This window comes from Notolepis coatsorum (genome assembly GCF_963971535.1).
Source record: "Notolepis coatsorum genome assembly, chromosome: 9".
Classification (NCBI taxonomy): domain Eukaryota; kingdom Metazoa; phylum Chordata; class Actinopteri; order Aulopiformes; family Paralepididae; genus Notolepis; species Notolepis coatsorum.
This window is the reverse complement of record NC_140173.1, coordinates 62,497,256-62,514,626: the sequence shown is the minus strand read 5'-3', so window position 1 is coordinate 62,514,626 and position 17,371 is coordinate 62,497,256. Positions and strand designations below refer to the sequence as shown.

At 43.9% G+C, this 17,371-nt stretch overlaps 1 protein-coding gene across 4 annotated transcripts in view; it reads left to right on the top strand.

Moving 5' to 3' along the window:
• ubr2 (ubiquitin protein ligase E3 component n-recognin 2) overlaps positions 1-17,371 on the top strand; it is a 168,581-nt gene that overhangs the window by 125,939 nt on the left and 25,271 nt on the right. For 2 of the 4 annotated variants that reach the window (XM_084321190.1, XM_084321189.1), the window contains exons 34-42: positions 598-667; positions 5,788-5,936; positions 6,189-6,244; positions 6,886-6,982; positions 8,745-8,818; positions 9,066-9,204; positions 9,756-9,852; positions 13,310-13,440; positions 16,101-16,209. In XM_084321190.1, coding sequence (XP_084177316.1) covers positions 598-667; positions 5,788-5,936; positions 6,189-6,244; positions 6,886-6,982; positions 8,745-8,818; positions 9,066-9,204; positions 9,756-9,852; positions 13,310-13,440; positions 16,101-16,209 — 922 coding nt within the window. Of the gene's footprint in view, positions 1-597; positions 668-5,787; positions 5,937-6,188; positions 6,245-6,885; positions 6,983-8,744; positions 8,819-9,065; positions 9,205-9,752; positions 9,853-13,309; positions 13,441-16,100; positions 16,210-17,371 lie in introns of all 4 variants that reach the window. The other 2 variants (XM_084321188.1, XM_084321187.1) reach the window with 1 other exon arrangement.

Sequence of the window (17,371 nt, the reverse complement as noted above, 5' to 3'; positions counted from 1 at the left end):
CTCACCTCCACACCTCCTCCTCACCCCCACTCCTCCTCACCGCCTCACCTCCACACCTCCTCCTCACCCCCACTCCTCCTCACCGCCTCTCCTCCTCACCTCCACACCTCCTCCTCACCCCCACACCTCCTCCTCACCCCCACTCCTCCTCACCGCCTCTCCTCCTCACCTCCACACCTCCTCCTCACCACCACTCCTCCTCACCTCCACACCTCCTCACCTCCACACCTCCTCCTCACCTCCACACCTCCTCCTCACCTCCACACCTCCTCCTCACCCCCACTCCTCCTCACCTCCACACCTCCTCACCTCCACACCTCCTCCTCACCCCCACTCCTCCTCACCTCCACACCTCCTCCTCACCCCCACTCCTCCTCACCGCCTCTCCTCCTCACCTCTCCTCCTCACCTCCACTCCACCACACCTCCTCACCTCCACTCCTTTACACCTCATCCTCACCTCTTACTGTGTGTGTGTGTGTGTGTGTGTGTGTGTGTGTGTGTGTGTGTGTGTGTGTGTGTGTGTGTGTGTGTGTGTGTGTGTGTGTGTGTGTGTGTGTGTGTGTGTGTGTGTGTGTGTGTGTGTGTGTGTGTATAGGTGAGGAGGAGGAAGACAGAGAGGAAGAGAGCGCCGCCCCAGAGGGCTTCAGAGTCGACTACACTCCCACGTACGTGACCACACACACCCTCTGATTCTAGCTGTCAAAGACGGCATTCAAGTCCAACTCACATTTGCTGACCCTAACCTTAACCCTTTGCTTTCTGTCAGACATTGTCCTGAACCTTCTCAGCTGTTACATACTAGGTGTAGAATGTAGTTATGTAAAGAGACTGTGACCAAAGGAGAACAGGCAACTCACACTTCAACTGGCACTGGCATTACAACTGAGGCTGGTGGTCCATGGGGATCAAAGACTTATTAACCTCTTGAGCCCTAGCCATATTTTCGGAGAACTCTGCTAAAAGTACATACCGAAGTAAATGGAAGATTGCTCCACTTCTACAAGGTCCATTTGCATGTTCTCGGTATCTAGGGATGTCTATGGACCTCTGGGAATGTATTCCCAGTGTCAGAAATATTGTGTCTGTTATTATGCTTGAGTAAATTGTAATGAACCAAAGTAGAATATATATTTTTTTTTTTTTTTTTTATAATCGTTGACAGTGAATAACACCATGCTAACATTGACCAAAAGTGAAAAATGTCCAATGACCTCATTCAGCCTGATCTTCTTGAGATCAAGTGTACTAAAAATCTAAGCAAATGAATAAAGGGCAGATGATTTACAGGGGCTTTTGTAGATACAGTACTGGATTTTGCCATCCGGACACATGCAATATGACATATGAATATAGAATAGCAGGCCTATAAATTACCTTATTATGTCCAAGTCATACATCTATCAGTTAAATCTGGATTTAGTACCACCAGGCGCCCGGTACAGTGCAGCAAAGAAGGTGAATGAAATATACTATAAGTACAGTTACTTTTGTATAATGTCCATATCTCCGCAATTTTTTACCGGATTGAGACATGCATTTTTTCCTTGACGTTCACAGAAAGGTAAAGAAACAATACGTTACGTTGTATTTTATGGCAATAACGTTTAGGTTTGTTCGACCCATGAGATATATGGTAAACACGACAATCGCTTCAATATTTGTAATATCACGTTGTTTGTTTGCGGCTGGTGTGAGCTGGGTAGTGTAGTTTTATGAAATGTAGACGGCCATCGAAAGCCCTGGGTCTCCTCTTTCTTAGGACTACAAACACGACAAGCACGTCCATATTTGTAATATCACGTTGTTTGTCTGCGGCTGGTGTGAGCTGGGTAGTGTAGTTTTATGTAATTTAGATGTCCATAGAAAGCCCTGGGTCTCTTTCTTAGGACTACAACGATTTCATGATGGCTTCCTGTTAGGGATGCACCGATCCGAATTTTTCAGTCCCGATACCGATCCCATACCATTATCTAAAAAATATATCTAACCCTAAATAACCTTACTGTCATGCACTTGTCCTAATATACTAACCTACACTGTAGCACTCAACACTTTGATGAACATTGTTACTCAGCTGATAGAGTTGTGCCCTTCCTGATGACTTGTCGTACAGAACTTGGAAGTCGCTTTGGATAAAAGAGTCAGCTAAATGACTAAATGTAAATACTAGGGGTGGGAATCACCAGAGGCCTCACGATACAATACTATCACGATACAATAGTATTGCGATACTAAATCTATTGCGATATGCTGAGTATTGCGATATTAATATTGCGATATATTGTGATTTATTACCTTTTTTCAAACTGTCAACATGCTTTATCTAATAAAATAAAGTTCAGTCTGTTCATCTCACTTCAATAATTTTTTATTGCAGAACATGGTATTTTCTCAAGCAGACAGATCTAAACACTGTAATCTGTGTTGCATGTACCCGTTTGTATTAGTCATATTCCAACTTAACTGAATGCACACGTGTGCGTGTGTGTGGAATATTGTACTATTACAGGTATTGAAATGAACAATGCAACTTCCTTGTAGAAAAAAAAAAATTCTTCTTAAAAAAAAAATATATATATATATATATATATATATGTGTAAGGGATAATGTATAGCTACGAGGTCATTGTCGCAAAATAATTGACCGACACGGAGTTTAAAATACCGAGCCGCCTCGGCGAGGTGTTTTGAACGTCAGTGAAGGTCAATTATTTTGCGATGATGACCGAGTATAGCTATACATTATCCCGCTTATTACATGGCTAACTTACTAACAATATATCTAATTCATTTTACAAAATCGACAAGACGAGATAATGCAGACTAGTGATGTGACGATTCATCGATTTGCATCGGTGCGCCGGCATACACGTTCACGATGCAAGTGCACCGGTGGAATAAGTCCGCGTCGGCAAAATGTCAGGCTGAACTCGCGATGCATCTTGTTGTAGCGTCTTTGCATCGGTCAAAAACCGATGCATTGATATAATTTCCTCTCATCCACTTATCAGCAGTGCACTGTGACTGCACACACACACACAGCAGATACTATTGCTTTGCTACTACATAAGGCGAGAGCCGCGTCACAGTTATCAACAAACCGTGGAAGTCGAGGAGACATGAATAGAATTGCTCAACATGCTAACGCTAGTAGCCTCTGGCTAACGCCAGTTAGCCGTTCAGCTAACGCTAAACTAGTGTCTAACTAAAGTGACTCTGCAACACAGTAACATTAGTGAGGAGGGGGGGGGGGGTATATTGAAGACGCTTGACAACAGGGGTTCAAAGATAACTTCACATTTATTGGTTATTCATTTCTTAATTATATCGCTTCATGCAATCCATCCAGGCTAGCCGGCTGCCTCCGTGTTGTTGACATAATGCTACGGTCGCATCCTAGTGACCTAGTCTAGTGTGTGACATCATCAACTGTCGACGGCCGCTCAGACGGGGAGGGGCTCTCTCTCTCTCTCTCTCTCTCTCTCTCTCTCTCTCTCTCTCTCTCTCTCAAACTGTCAAAAGACAGTTTATGCAAAAGTCTTCTTAGGCACCCAAGAGTTTTTAATTATATAAATTGTCTTACAGTAGATTATTTTATTTTTAATAATAATATAAGCTGCATAAGGAATACAACCAAATCCTCTGTCATACCATAACATTGTATTATTTATTATTATTATTATTATTATTATTTTGCATCGTGTTGAATCGCATCGTATCGCCCCGAATCGCATTATGTTGAATCAAATCGTATCGAATCGTATCGTATCTCAACAGGGGGTGAATCATATCGCATCGCATCGCCCGGTGCTTCAAATGTATCATTAATGTATCGTATCGTTGGCACCGTATCGAGATGCACATCGCATCGGCCTCAGTGAGGAGATGCACATCCCTAATGCAGACGCAGTTGTTCTGTGGCTCCGTCAGCCCAAATAAAGTGATTATTATTATCACCGGCAGGTGTGTCTAATTGCACTGAAACAGTGTGTCAGTGGGGCTTGATTACTCCAGCTGCGTAAAACAATAATCACCGGTGGTTATCGAAAAATAATTCACCGCTGTCGGGGGGCTATTGACCAATCACAATCAAGCATTTCGGCTAATGTTAAAACGCCATGTAATAAATATATATATATATCAGTGCATGTGAGCGGATCGGAGCGTGAGCGGCGCGGGGCGCGGAGCGGCCGGTTTTGACGTGAGCGAGGAGTGGGTTTTAAAATGAGTCGGCGCGACGTCCGGAGCGAGAGTTCTCCTCCGCTCCAATCCACTCCAGGCCGCTCACAGTGGTTTAACACTGATGTAATATATACATGCAGTACAATGCCAAAGCAACAGATGGCGATGTACAAACATGAAGGCCATTTTCAACCAATGAGAAGGGTGAACCTGTGATAGGCTAGCCTGTTCAGGCTTTGTCACTGTAGAGACGCCCACACTCACTCCAGTTAGAAAAAGTATCGACGCCATTGTTGTTGACGTTAGCTTACATGCTAACGTTAATGGCAGCGACCATAGCATTGTGGCTCGGCTAGCCTATCATCGCTTAATAGAACTAGTGAATGGATAAACAACGTTATTTAACATTGCAGAATGGCTACAATTACAATGCTGCTCAATACAAACAATTGTTAAGGGGCCCAGGGGGTGTAGACTGTTGTAGTTTGAGCTAATTTACACCATGATCCAAAAAAAAAAAAAAAAAAACTGCTGAGCGATCTGGCGCGGGGAGTGGGGAGCGCTCGATTCAAGGTGAGCGGAGAGCGACTTGGGGGCGGGGTCAACATGAGCGATTAGCGGAGCGGACCAAGCTTTAAAGAGCGAAGAGCGGATTTCTCGGCCGCGCCGATCCGCTCACGTGGCCTGATATATATCGATACTTGGCGTCCCTGTATCGATACAGTATCGCGATACTACTACGTATCGATATTTTCCCCCACCACTAGTAAATACCCATTGTTCAATTAATAAACTGTATGCCTCACTGTTAGGGGCGTTCACACCGGGAATAATTGGTTCCGAACATGAAAAATCGGTGCTCAGTGTTTTCTTAGAGGGCCGAACGAAAGCCTCTGTCATGTTCCGAACCAATTATTCCTGTGTGAACGCGCCGGCGGTTCGAGATTACGTTCGGGAACCGGCTCCGGCGCGGAGCCCGGCCGGTGTGAAAGGCCTATGTGTGGAAGAGACTAGGATCATTATTTTGTGCAAGGCAACATCAGGCTTGACTTAAAACATTACTTTCCTAACTTAGTGAAACTAAATGTAACAAAATAACACATAGATATAAATGTACTGAATTGTTATTTCTTATTTAATTTATTATTATATATATATAAAAAAAAATTGTATCCCATATATATATATATATATATATATATATATATATATATATATATATATTTTTTTTTACCAATACCCGATCCAGCTATTTTTGTGATATCGCGGCCAATATCCGATATCAATATCGGATCGGTGCATCCCTAGTTCCTGTCCTCTCGTCTAAATCGTCCGTTTTCCAGTGCAATGAGTGGAGATTTTTATAAGCTGATAACACTTAAAATCATTGGTAAACAAACGTAGTGCTGAAAATGGACACTTTGACTGCTGTTTTGATAGGGTTAGGGTCTTTACTCTTGGCTACACTTGAGAAAGAAACGCAACATCACTCGTTACGGACTGTATTGATCTATTTGTGACGTGAAATAAATCTTGGCCCGGTACCAGGCCGATCGGGCTTAAGAGGTTAATGAAGTCATGTTTTCTTCTTGGTCCATTGCAGGAATCCTTACTCCAGTACCATCAAGGAGATGCTGACCACCTTTGGTACGGCCACCTACAAGGTTGGCCTTAAGGTGCACCCCAACGAGCAGGACCCCAGGGTGCCCATCATGTGCTGGGGCAGCTGTGCCTACACCATCCAGACCATAGGTACCCATGCTAGTACTACTACACCATCCAGTCCATAGGTACCCATGCTAGTACTACTACACCATCCAGTCCATAGGTACCCATGCTAGTACTACTACACCATAGTCTATAGGTACCCATGCTAGTACTGACTACTTGCATGGCATATACACATATTTATTATTATTATGATGATGATGATGATGATGATGATGATGATGATGATGATGATGATGATGATATATTTACACTGGTTGGATGATTTATTTGCAGAAAGACTCCTGGTGGATGAGGACAAGCCTTTGTTTGGAAGTTTACCGTGCAGACAGGTAAGCACCAGATTATTGAGACGCACAGCTGGTCTGTTGCTGCTGATGTTCTGTCTAGAAAGACTCCGGCAGCCCTACGTTTCCCCTCGAATGCAGCAAAGACAATTGACACTTTCAGTGGAAAAGTTTTTGCTACGGAACAGCTTGGACTCAGGTTTATTTCCTGTTGCAGTGTTTGCTAATATCAATATCTGATGGGGGAATCAAATGTAGTCCATTTAGAATGTTCATGTTGCCAAGTTGAAACTGTCTATAACAATTAGGGATGCTCGATATTGGCTTTTTTACCGATATCCCGATATTGTCCAACTCTTAATTTCCGATACCGATATCAACTGATACCGATATATGCAGGGTCCCCCCCCCCCCCCCCCCAAAGTTAATAATTTCAGGTAATTAACATTACATATGTCTTGTTGTGGAATTAACATAATATTATGCATACTTTTGACAATAAATAAAATCTGAATTTGTTCTTACTTGCTTGCCTGGGTAAATAAAGGTTATAGAATTGAAAACCGATACCGATATTTTCCCATATCACATTTTAATGCCAATATCGGACATCCCTAATAACAATACTGTTAGTTCCCGGCACCTGAACAACATGAAACAGAAGTTCCCTCTTTCGTGTCTCTCAGGACGACTGTCTGAGCGCCCTGGCCAGGTTTGGCTCCGCCTGCTGGACCGCAGCCTCTCTGCCCTCCGTACAGAGTCACTTCATCAGACTGCTAGCAGGTACACACACACACACACACACACACACACACACACACGCAGAGCACTGCTGGTCAGAGCACACTACTTATTTATTTTGCCTTTTTTATCATTTTCTCCCATCCCCCAATTTTTGGTCGTTATGCCCATTATCTTCCTGGTCGCTGCAGACATTGTGCCCTGCTGTCGGTCTAGGGAGGGTGTAGACTACCACATGCTGCCTTACTGTAGGTCTGGGGAGGGTGTGTAGACTACCACATGCTGCCCTACTGTCGGTCTGGGGAGGGTGTGTAGACTACCACATGCTGCCCTACTGTCTGTCTGGGGAGGGTGTAGACTACATGCTGCCCTACTGTCGGTCTAGGGAGGGTGTAGACTACCACATGCTGCCCTACTGTCTGTCTGGGGAGGGTGTAGACTACATGCTGCCCTACTGTCGGTCTAGGGAGGGTGTAGACTACCACATGCTGCCCTACTGTCGGTCTGGGAAGGGTGTAGACTACATGCTGCCCTACTGTCGGTCTAGGGAGGGTGTAGACTACCACATGCTGCCCTACTGTCAGTCTGGGGAGGGTGTAGACTACCACATGCTGCCCTACTGTCGGTCTGGGGAGGGTGTAGACTACCACATGCTGCCCTACTGTTGGTCTGGGGAGGGTGTAGACTACCACATGCTGCCCTACTGTCGGTCTGGGGAGGGTGTAGACTACCACATGCTGCCCTACTGTCAGTCTGGGGAGGGTGTAGACTACCACATGCTGCCCTACTGTCGGTCTGGGGAGGGTGTAGACTACCACATGCTGCCCTAATGTCGGTCTGGGGAGGGTGTAGACTACCACATGCTGCCCTACTGTCGGTCTGGGGAGGGTGTAGACTACCACATGCTGCCCTACTGTCGGTCTGGGGAGGGTGTAGACTACCACATGCTGCCCTACTGTCGGTCTGGGGAGGGTGTAGACTACCACATGCTGCCCTACTGTCGTTCTGGGGAGGGTGTAGACTACCACATGCTGCCCTACTGTCGGTCTGGGGAGGGTGTAGACTACCACATGCTGCCCTAATGTCGGTCTGGGGAGGGTGTAGACTACCACATGCTGCCCTACTGTCACTCTGGGGAGGGTGTAGAACTACCACATGCCTCCTACAATACATGTGGAGTCGCCAGCCGCTTCTTTTCACCTGACAGCGAGGAGTTTCACTGGGAGAACGTAACGCGTGCAGAGGTTCATGCCATCTCCCCCAGATCCCCTCCCTGCTGAACAGGCGCCCGACCGACCAGTAGGAGTCACTGTTTGCAAGGACCAGGACTCATACCCCACCGGCAAACACTGATGATTGTATTCGTAGGGACGACTGACCGAGCCGGAGGTACCGCTGACAGCTGGATTCAAACCCCAGAGTCTCTGCGGTGGTAGGATGGTGCTTAGACCTCGACACTACCCAGCCGCCCGTAATAACTAACACGAGTGCCGTCCAAGGGATGCAAAATGGCACAGGATGAACCCCTGGGAAGAACTAGTTGCTATATAGTGAATATTTAGCAACTATTGTCTTGCACATGGCAACCATTTGTCTTTTTCCATTGCTATGTATAAAACAAAGGTTATGCGTTGATATAGGACACAGTTTGTATATGAACATAAATGTAATACATTGGTGTTGTATTACTGGTGGAACTTAACTACACATCGATGAGGCAGCCATGTTGGAAGAACAATAACTACACAGACATGCCACGCAAGGCCTCTATTGAAAGTGTAACCTGTACTAATATTGTGTGTAGCTTTAGTCCCAGACCCCCGGGTGGAAGACGCTTCACCAGTCAGTCTCCTGGCCATAGACATGTTTCATCTGCTGGTGAGTCTCTCTCTCTCTCTCTCTCTCGCTCGCTCTCGCTTTCTCTCTTTCTCTCTCTGTATCTCTTTCTCCCTCTCCCTCACCCGCTCTGCCTCTCTCCATCTCACAAGTACTTTGCTTAATGTCTTTCATCCTTCTCTTCATCTCTCTCCCTCTACCCCTCCTCTCTCTCTCTCTGTCTCTCTGTCTGTGTCTGTCTGTCTCTCTCTCCCTCCCTCCCTCCCCGTCTGTCTCTATCTCTCTCTAGGTGTACAGTGTGTTGTCCTATGGTTCAGTACAGTGTCAGGACCAGTCGGGACAGAATGTAGTGGATGCAGCTCAGCTCCACCTCCTCCAGCTCATCACGCTAGCTCACATAGTCCAGATACTAATCACATCTGTGCCAGGTTACTACACACACACTCTCACACACTCACTCTCACACACACACACACACTCACTCTCACTCTCACACACACTCACTCTCACACACACTCACTCACTCACTCACTCACTCACTCACTCACTCACTCACTCACTCACTCACTCACTCACTCACTCACTCACACACTCACACACTCACACACTCACACACTCACACACTCACACACACACACTCACTCACACACTCACTCACACACTCACTCACACACTCACTCACACACTCACTCACACACACACACTCACACACAGTCCAGATACTACTCGCCTCCGTGCCAGGCTACTACACACACACACTCGCACATACACTCGCACACACACTCACTTACACACTCACTCACTCACTCACACACACACCTAATGATAACGCATGGAGATAACATGGAACACTGTTTTGGTATCGATATTTAGCTTTTCCACGAGAGAAACTTATCTTATATATTGACCTTCATCTGAAGTTTGTTTCTGCTTAGAAGACTGACTGACTGACTGACTGTGTGTGTCTTGTATCCAGCAGCAGAGGCCACTATGGACCAGGAGAGTGGGGGAGCAGAGAGAGAGGAGGAGGAAATGATCTGTCACCTGTATAACACACTGAGAACACACCTGGGCAGGTATATAACACACTGAGAACACACCTGGGCAGGTATATAACACACTGAGAACACACCTGGGCAGGTATATAACACACTGAGAACACACCTGAGCAGGTATATATAGCAGTTTGACAACAGGCACATCATTTTGACAGTGGCGGTTAGCGCATGCAGATATTTTGGTACAGCAAGAGGGGAGGCATTGCTGATTTAAACATGCTTCTCATTTATTTGGTAAAAAAAAAGAAGAGTTTACAGCGGTTTGCCTTAAATGATGTTTTGCACACAAATACCGAACTGACTGAAAAATATAGGCTACATTTGTCAAAGTATTAACTTAATTAACAAAATAATTAAACCTTTCTATTTTTGTGGCCACATTATAGACGAAGGCCATCAACATAAAGTATGCATATGCTTAACCAGCACTCTACTTTCCTTTCTTTAAAATAAACACAAAAAAACAATGTCAACGATGTTTAAATTCCCTGATTGTCAGTTCTTAACACACTGGTCGCCAAAAACGGCGTAAGTCGTTATTGCCCGCCATGCGTTGAACGCCAACAATGGCGTAAATTGTTTTTGGGATCAATATTTCATTTTTTTGCCATGGCATTCATAATTCATCCAGCCTCCCTCCGGACTGCAGCGGCACCCTGTATGAGATTGCAACTGGTTGATAAACTTAAATGTTATGGTTTTAACTCTTCTGCTTTAAAGTGGATACTAAGTTATTTGTCCTCTAGATCACAGAAGGTGTATCTAAATGGCAGCCTGTCCAGTAGCAGAGGTCTAGAGTGTGGCGTGCCGCAAGGAAGTTGCCTAGGACCTTTGCTCTTCTCTGTATTTACTAATGACCTATCTTGGGCTACCAAATGTGCTACAACAGTTCTTTATGCAGATGATTCAACATTGTATTACGCTGCACCATCATGCAATGTACTTAATGAAGTTTTCAGTAGAGAACTTAAAGTTGTGCATGACTGGGTAGTATGTAATAGACTTGTCCTTAATATCTCCAAGACTAAATGTATTGTGCTGGGAACAAGGCACAGGTTATCTACAAATCCAAAGCTTCATTTAAACTTGTGTAATTCAGCAGTTCAACAAGTTGAAAGTACTAAACTCCTTGGAGTGATGCTGGATTGCACTCTGTCTTGGTCTCAGCATATTAATTATATTGTTTTAAAAATGGGAAGAGCAATTGGTATTTCCAGGAAATGTGCTTCTTTTGTTGCCCGTCCCCTTTTATGTCAGATAGTGCAAAGTTTAGTTTTATGTCATCTTGACTATTGCTCTGCGATGTGGTCATCTGCTGCCAGTGGTGACCTCAGGAAGCTCCACGTGGTCCAGAACAGGGCAGCACGGTTGGTACTGGGCTGCTCACTAAGGTCTAATGTGAGCCGTATGCATGCCCGCCTCTCTTGGCTTAACGTTGAAAATAGATTGTCTTTTAATATACTTGTGCTGTTCAAGTTGGTCATGAGCAGTAAAACTCCTGTTTTTATACATAATCAGATTGTTTTTAGTAATACTGTGCACAAGCATTACACTAGAGGTTCCAGTAGTGGGCAGCTTGAATTGCCAGGTCCTAGAACCAGCGCTTTGGGGAGATCTTTTATTTTTAGAGCATTAACTCTTTGGAATGGCCTGCCTCGGAACCTCTGCTGCATTTACAGTAGATTCACTTTTAAAAAGAATCTTAAATTGTTTTTAACACTGTAAAGTAATTTTTTGTTTTTGTTTTACACTAATGTAATTTTAGCTATATTAATTGTTACAGTAGGTTCATTATGCATTGTGTGTACTGACTTTTAATAATTTTGTTTTTTGCAATAGTGATTGTTTTTGTATGTTTTTTTTGTGTGTGTGGACCCCAGGAAGACTAGCTGGTTGCTATCGCACCAGCTAATGGGGATCCCTAATAAAATAAAATCAAATCAAATCAAATGCCTCAATACCGCCGCCTGGTGGATGGTCGGGCGAGTTACACTCTCGCCAAAACCGGAAGTGGCGATCGGTGCATCAGGGAAATCCCTCCGGCAGTCATATCTTCTTGCGTGGATCCAGACAAACACTCTAGTGCATTTCGATCGCTTTCGAAACGCAATAATCGATATGATTTCGGCGTTTATTGCGCCATACAAACCGGAAATGGATGTAGGAGATCGACGTCAAATAATTAGGATATTTTTCCTCCAGTCTCATCGGCGAACGGTAAGCGGAATATAACGTTATTTTCATCCCGATTGTTTATTCATTTCACTGCAAACCATCTGCTCAACATATCAACCCATACTAAATAAAGCTGTTACTGATGATCAAGGAATTATAAACGACCCCCCCCCCCCCCTTTCCTTCACGCATGATGAAGCATAATGTATACTGATCATATACATTTGAATTTTTAATATAGCGTGTATAGGAAAGAAACTCCAATCGATAATCTATCATATGCGTCAGGGCCTATAACTCTTGTTTTTGGAATTACAGCAGAAAACCTTAAAAACACTTATATTCTAGACGGTATTAACACAACAATGTATGAATGAAAAAATATAACGTTCCCACATCCTGAACGATAGATAATCGATGTTGAATGGGCCATAGTAATGTCAATATAGCAATACAATTTAAAAAGTTATAGCCCTGCAAAGAAGGTAAACATCTCCATAGGCTTTCAACGGTGGCAGACTGGGTACAATGATGGGCACAACCCCCGGCGCCCAATGTGTTAATGGAACGATTCGTTTTCCACTTGAAATTAAAGTGCAGTATTTGAAATAAAATGAAAGGAATATGGCTGGATTTCTTATCAAAAAGGAAAAGTGTCAGTTATTTAAAATAAATAAATCATGTGTAGTCTAAATATATATTTACTTTTTAATTGCATGAAACATTATGTAAGAAGAAGTATTCTCTTATACCGCTTTCCCACTGCATGGTACCACTACCTACTCGACTCGACTCTCTTTGGATTTTTGAGCGTCTTGGTAGCCGTATTTGAAGTGACGTCACACAAGGAAGTAAATAGTCAACAGTAACACGCCCCATCGTCTCCGGGTCTGCAGCTGGACCCTACTCGAGAAGCCTGATGCATGAAGCAATATATAAACGAACGGCCAATAAATGTGAAGTTATCTTTGAACCTCTGTTGTCGAGCCTTGTCAATATACCCCCCCCCCTTCCCCACTAATGGAACTGGTGTCGTGGAGTCTCTTCGCTGTGAGCGTTTCCACGGTTAGCTGCTAACGTTGATTGAAAACTTTATTAACAGATTGCAGAATGGGTACAATACAGTACGGCTCAATACAAACGACTGCTAAGAGGATACAGACCAGAAAAAGACTTTCGTCTTGTTTACAACGGGTAAACGTTAGTTAGCGGCTAACGTTAGCGGTTCGATTGGGTACCGTATCATCCCTAGTGTGCACATGTCAATGTTTCCCATGTATGTCTGTGTGTGTGTCCTCAGCCTGCTTCCTGAGGTCAGCTCTGGTTGGCACCTGTGGCGTTGTGTGAAGGCTGGTATCCTGCCCTTCCTGAGAGCTGCTGCCATCTTCTACCATCACCTGAACGCTGTGCCCACTCCTCCTGAGCTGCATGGTACTGACGCACACACACACACACACACACACACACAGATACACACCTCAACGCTGTGCTCACTCCTCCTGCGTTGCATGGTACTGATGCACACATTTCATTTTTTTTCATTTCAACCTTTATTTAAAATCGTAAGCATCTGAGGTTTCCCTCATTTACAGAAACGACGATTGTACAAAATGTGAACAGTACATAATACAAACAATATTCACAGACATTTAACACTATGGTCGCCAAAAACGCCGTACCACGTCATTCCCCGCCATGCTCATTCTGCCAAAGACGCCGTACCACGTCTTTGATATCAATATTTCAAAAATCTGTGATCGCAATCATATTTCTCCCCCGGAGACTTGAGATCTACTGTTGATCCCCTCTCAACTCTCCAACGGTTCAAGAGCGCCATCTGGTGGCCGATCGGCGGATCGCTCAAACCGGAAACAGGAAATGGAAGCTGGTGCTCATTCCAATTCGGTCCGATCACTCGCTAATAGTCCCAGGACTCGAGCGCGACACAATGGATAGTGATCCGTTACCAATAACTCGATAAACAACATGATTTGCACTTATATACTATTATACAACCTGGAGATCGATCGCATATTTCTACATCCCATAATAGGAATATTTCTGCTCATCGCCCAACGGCCCGAGGAAGCTACGGTTAGTTTCAGCGTTATTTTTTAACGTGTTCGATATAAACTGCTCTGATGCAGGCGGCTACGTGGCGTAGTGGGTAAGGCGCTCGCCACGAATGACGGATACGCTGGGCTTGCCTGTTCGAGCCCAGCGCTCCACATTGCTTTCAGTTTAGCTGGTCGTTCATACTAATACACATTGGCCGTATTAGGGGGTGGGAAACTGATGGGTGGGGATCGGGCGTTGTGGACAGCGACTCCTACAGGTCGGTTGGTGCGCCTGCGCAGTAGAATCAGGAAGTGTCGGGGGCAGCGTGAGCCTCCCACGCGTTACTCCTCGCCACAGAGATCGAGCTGCGCAGGTGAAAAGATGCGACTGCTGTTACCTCAAGTACCGGAGGGGACTTGTGCTATGTATGACTTAGTCCGCATTGCAGCCGGCTTGTGGGAGGCAAGAAACAGCGTTCGTGACAGGGGAGGGTTGAATTGGATGATACGAAATTGGGATGGGAGAAAATATAGAAAATGGGAGGAAAAAGTGGATAAAAAAAAAAAACTGCTCTGATGATCATATCACCCACACTAGATGAATCATCTAACGTTGGCCACGGAATTATAAACGACCCCCCCCCCCCATCCGGTCAACATCAGATGATAAGTAGTAACTTCTAGAAGCACGTCCATTTGACATTTTTTATCTCGCGCCGATTGCTATCAAACTGTATACAATCATCAATATAATGCATTTAGGGCTATAAATCACGTTCTGGAGAAAGCTGCAGAAAACGATAAAAACATACTTATACTTTAGACCGTATTTTAGTATGAATATGTGAATGAAAAAGTATAACGTTGCTACACCCTGAACAATAGATACTTGATGTTGAATGGGCCATAGTAATGTCAATTTAGCAATACAATTTAAAAAGTTATAGCCCTGCAAAGAAGGGGAACTTCTCCATAGATAAATAGAGCTGGCGTGGGATGGTTTATTAAGAATATAAGCCTGGCGACTAAAGTGTTAAACACCAGAGTCCAAATAAACAGGTTGTTTACCACTAAGGGCTTTAAAAATAAATAAATACCAGTGTTTGTTGTGCCTTTCTGTAAGAGAAGGCCAACCCACCCTATCATACAGGACACAATAGTGAGTATCATATCTGTCACCAGTAATACATCTAAGAGCTGAGTGATATGCAGAATCCAGAGGTTTAAGAGTTGATGCCGCAGCATGCCTATAAATTACATCACCATAGTCCAAAACTGATGAGAAGACTGATTCAACAATTCAACTAATTGGATCTGTTTCTGTACAGGAAACCAATTTTCTGTCTCAGTTTAGAGGCAAGATTGTCCACATGGAACTTAAATGTAAATTTCTCATCAAGCCACAGGCCAAGATATTTATACTCTGTGAATCTCTCTATCAAGTCAAGTCAAGAGTTTTATTTGTCACTGCATACAAGTATACAATGAAATGCGGGTGGTCTATACAAGAGCCACTGACTGTAGATATCCGCACATCATCAAAGTTAATATTCCTGGTTCTTGAAAACAACAAACTTTGTCTTACTAGCATTAAGAACCAATTTAATACTAGCAAGGGCATCCTGTGTAGAGCATAAAAGGAAAGTTGCAATTTCTCAATGGCCAACTGTACAGAATCTGCAATACAGTACACAATTGTGTCATCAGCATACAAATGGGCATGACATCCATACAAAGAAGAAACTATCATTAATATAAATTGTAAAACATAGAGACACACACATATACAACCACACACACATACAACCACACACACACATATACAACCACACACACACACACACACACACACATACAACCACACATACAAACACACACACATATATAACCACACACACACATTCAATCCACAGATCATAATCATACAGAGGATTCACATATTCTATTCACAGGCATCGAATCTTAACTGAGATGTGAACCCACTCAGAGACTCTGGACAGCTGTATGAGTAACCTTGTTGTGTCTGTACTGCAGTTACAGGTCCTGGCCAGTGGGAGGCGCTGTGTGGCTACCTCTGTCTGCCCTCTAATCTACTGCAAATCTACTACAGCCAGATCACTGTGCTGGAGCCACTACTGCAGGGGTACGGGTACACGCACACGCACACGCGCACACACACACACACACACACACACACACACACACACACTTTCTACTATGGAGCCATTTAGCATGTACAAAAAAAACAAATGCACAAATCAAATTACAAATTGGCCGAAAAGGTTAGGGCTGAAGCCTAACCCAGTGCATCATCTCAAATGTGTCGTTGATCTTCGTTATCAACCAAAAACAACTAAAACATAATAATCATTAACAACAATCTGCAAAAAAAAACTGAACAATTTATCTAATCAATTTTATTCAAAAACACATGGTTAACCATCCGCGGCATATTTCTCAAGAATACGTTGTTTGTACTTCCTTTTGAAATTAGCAGCACTTTTACTTTCTTTCAACTCCTCTGGTAGACTATTCCACAACTTCACCCCATAGACAGATATGCACATGCGTTTTATAGTGGTGTGTACATTCGGCTGTTTTAAGTTAAGTCTCCCTCTCAAATTATATCCACCTTCTCTATCTATGAAAATATTTTGGATGTTGCCTCGTAGTAAATTATGTCTTGCTTTATACACCATTTGGGGTCCTACTAATCACCCCAAAGTACCAAAAAATACCCTAAAGTACCCCAAAGTACCCTAAAATACGCCAAAATACGCCAAAATACCCCAAAGTACCACAAATTACTGGCTCAGAGGTAGAGCAGGTCAACTAATGATCATAATGGTCAATGGTTTGGTCATTGGTTTGAATCCCAGCTCCTTCTGTTCACATGCCGAAGTGTCCTTGAGCAAGACACTGAACCCCAAATTGCTCCCAATGAGTCTGGCTGCCATTGCTCTGTGAGTGCATGTGTGAATTCGTGAAGGACAGGCAATTATAAAGCTCTTTGTGCAGGTAGGAAAGCGCTATATATGTGCAGTAGGGTTGCACGGTATACCGGTAGTATAGTACCGCGGTACTAGAGTATTCGAAATGATACTATACTGCGTTTGGAAAAAAACTTAAAAAAAAATTATTTATTCATTTATGCATGCGAATGCCTTCCTATTGGAGCACAGCGCTGCCGTCAGTGGTGACGTTGTGCTAGTTTACCGGAAGCAACCTTCTGGAATGAAGAACAACAAACTAGTCACGAGAGCTAGCATAGCATGACCACAGTACTGATAGGAGCTACTGTAGCA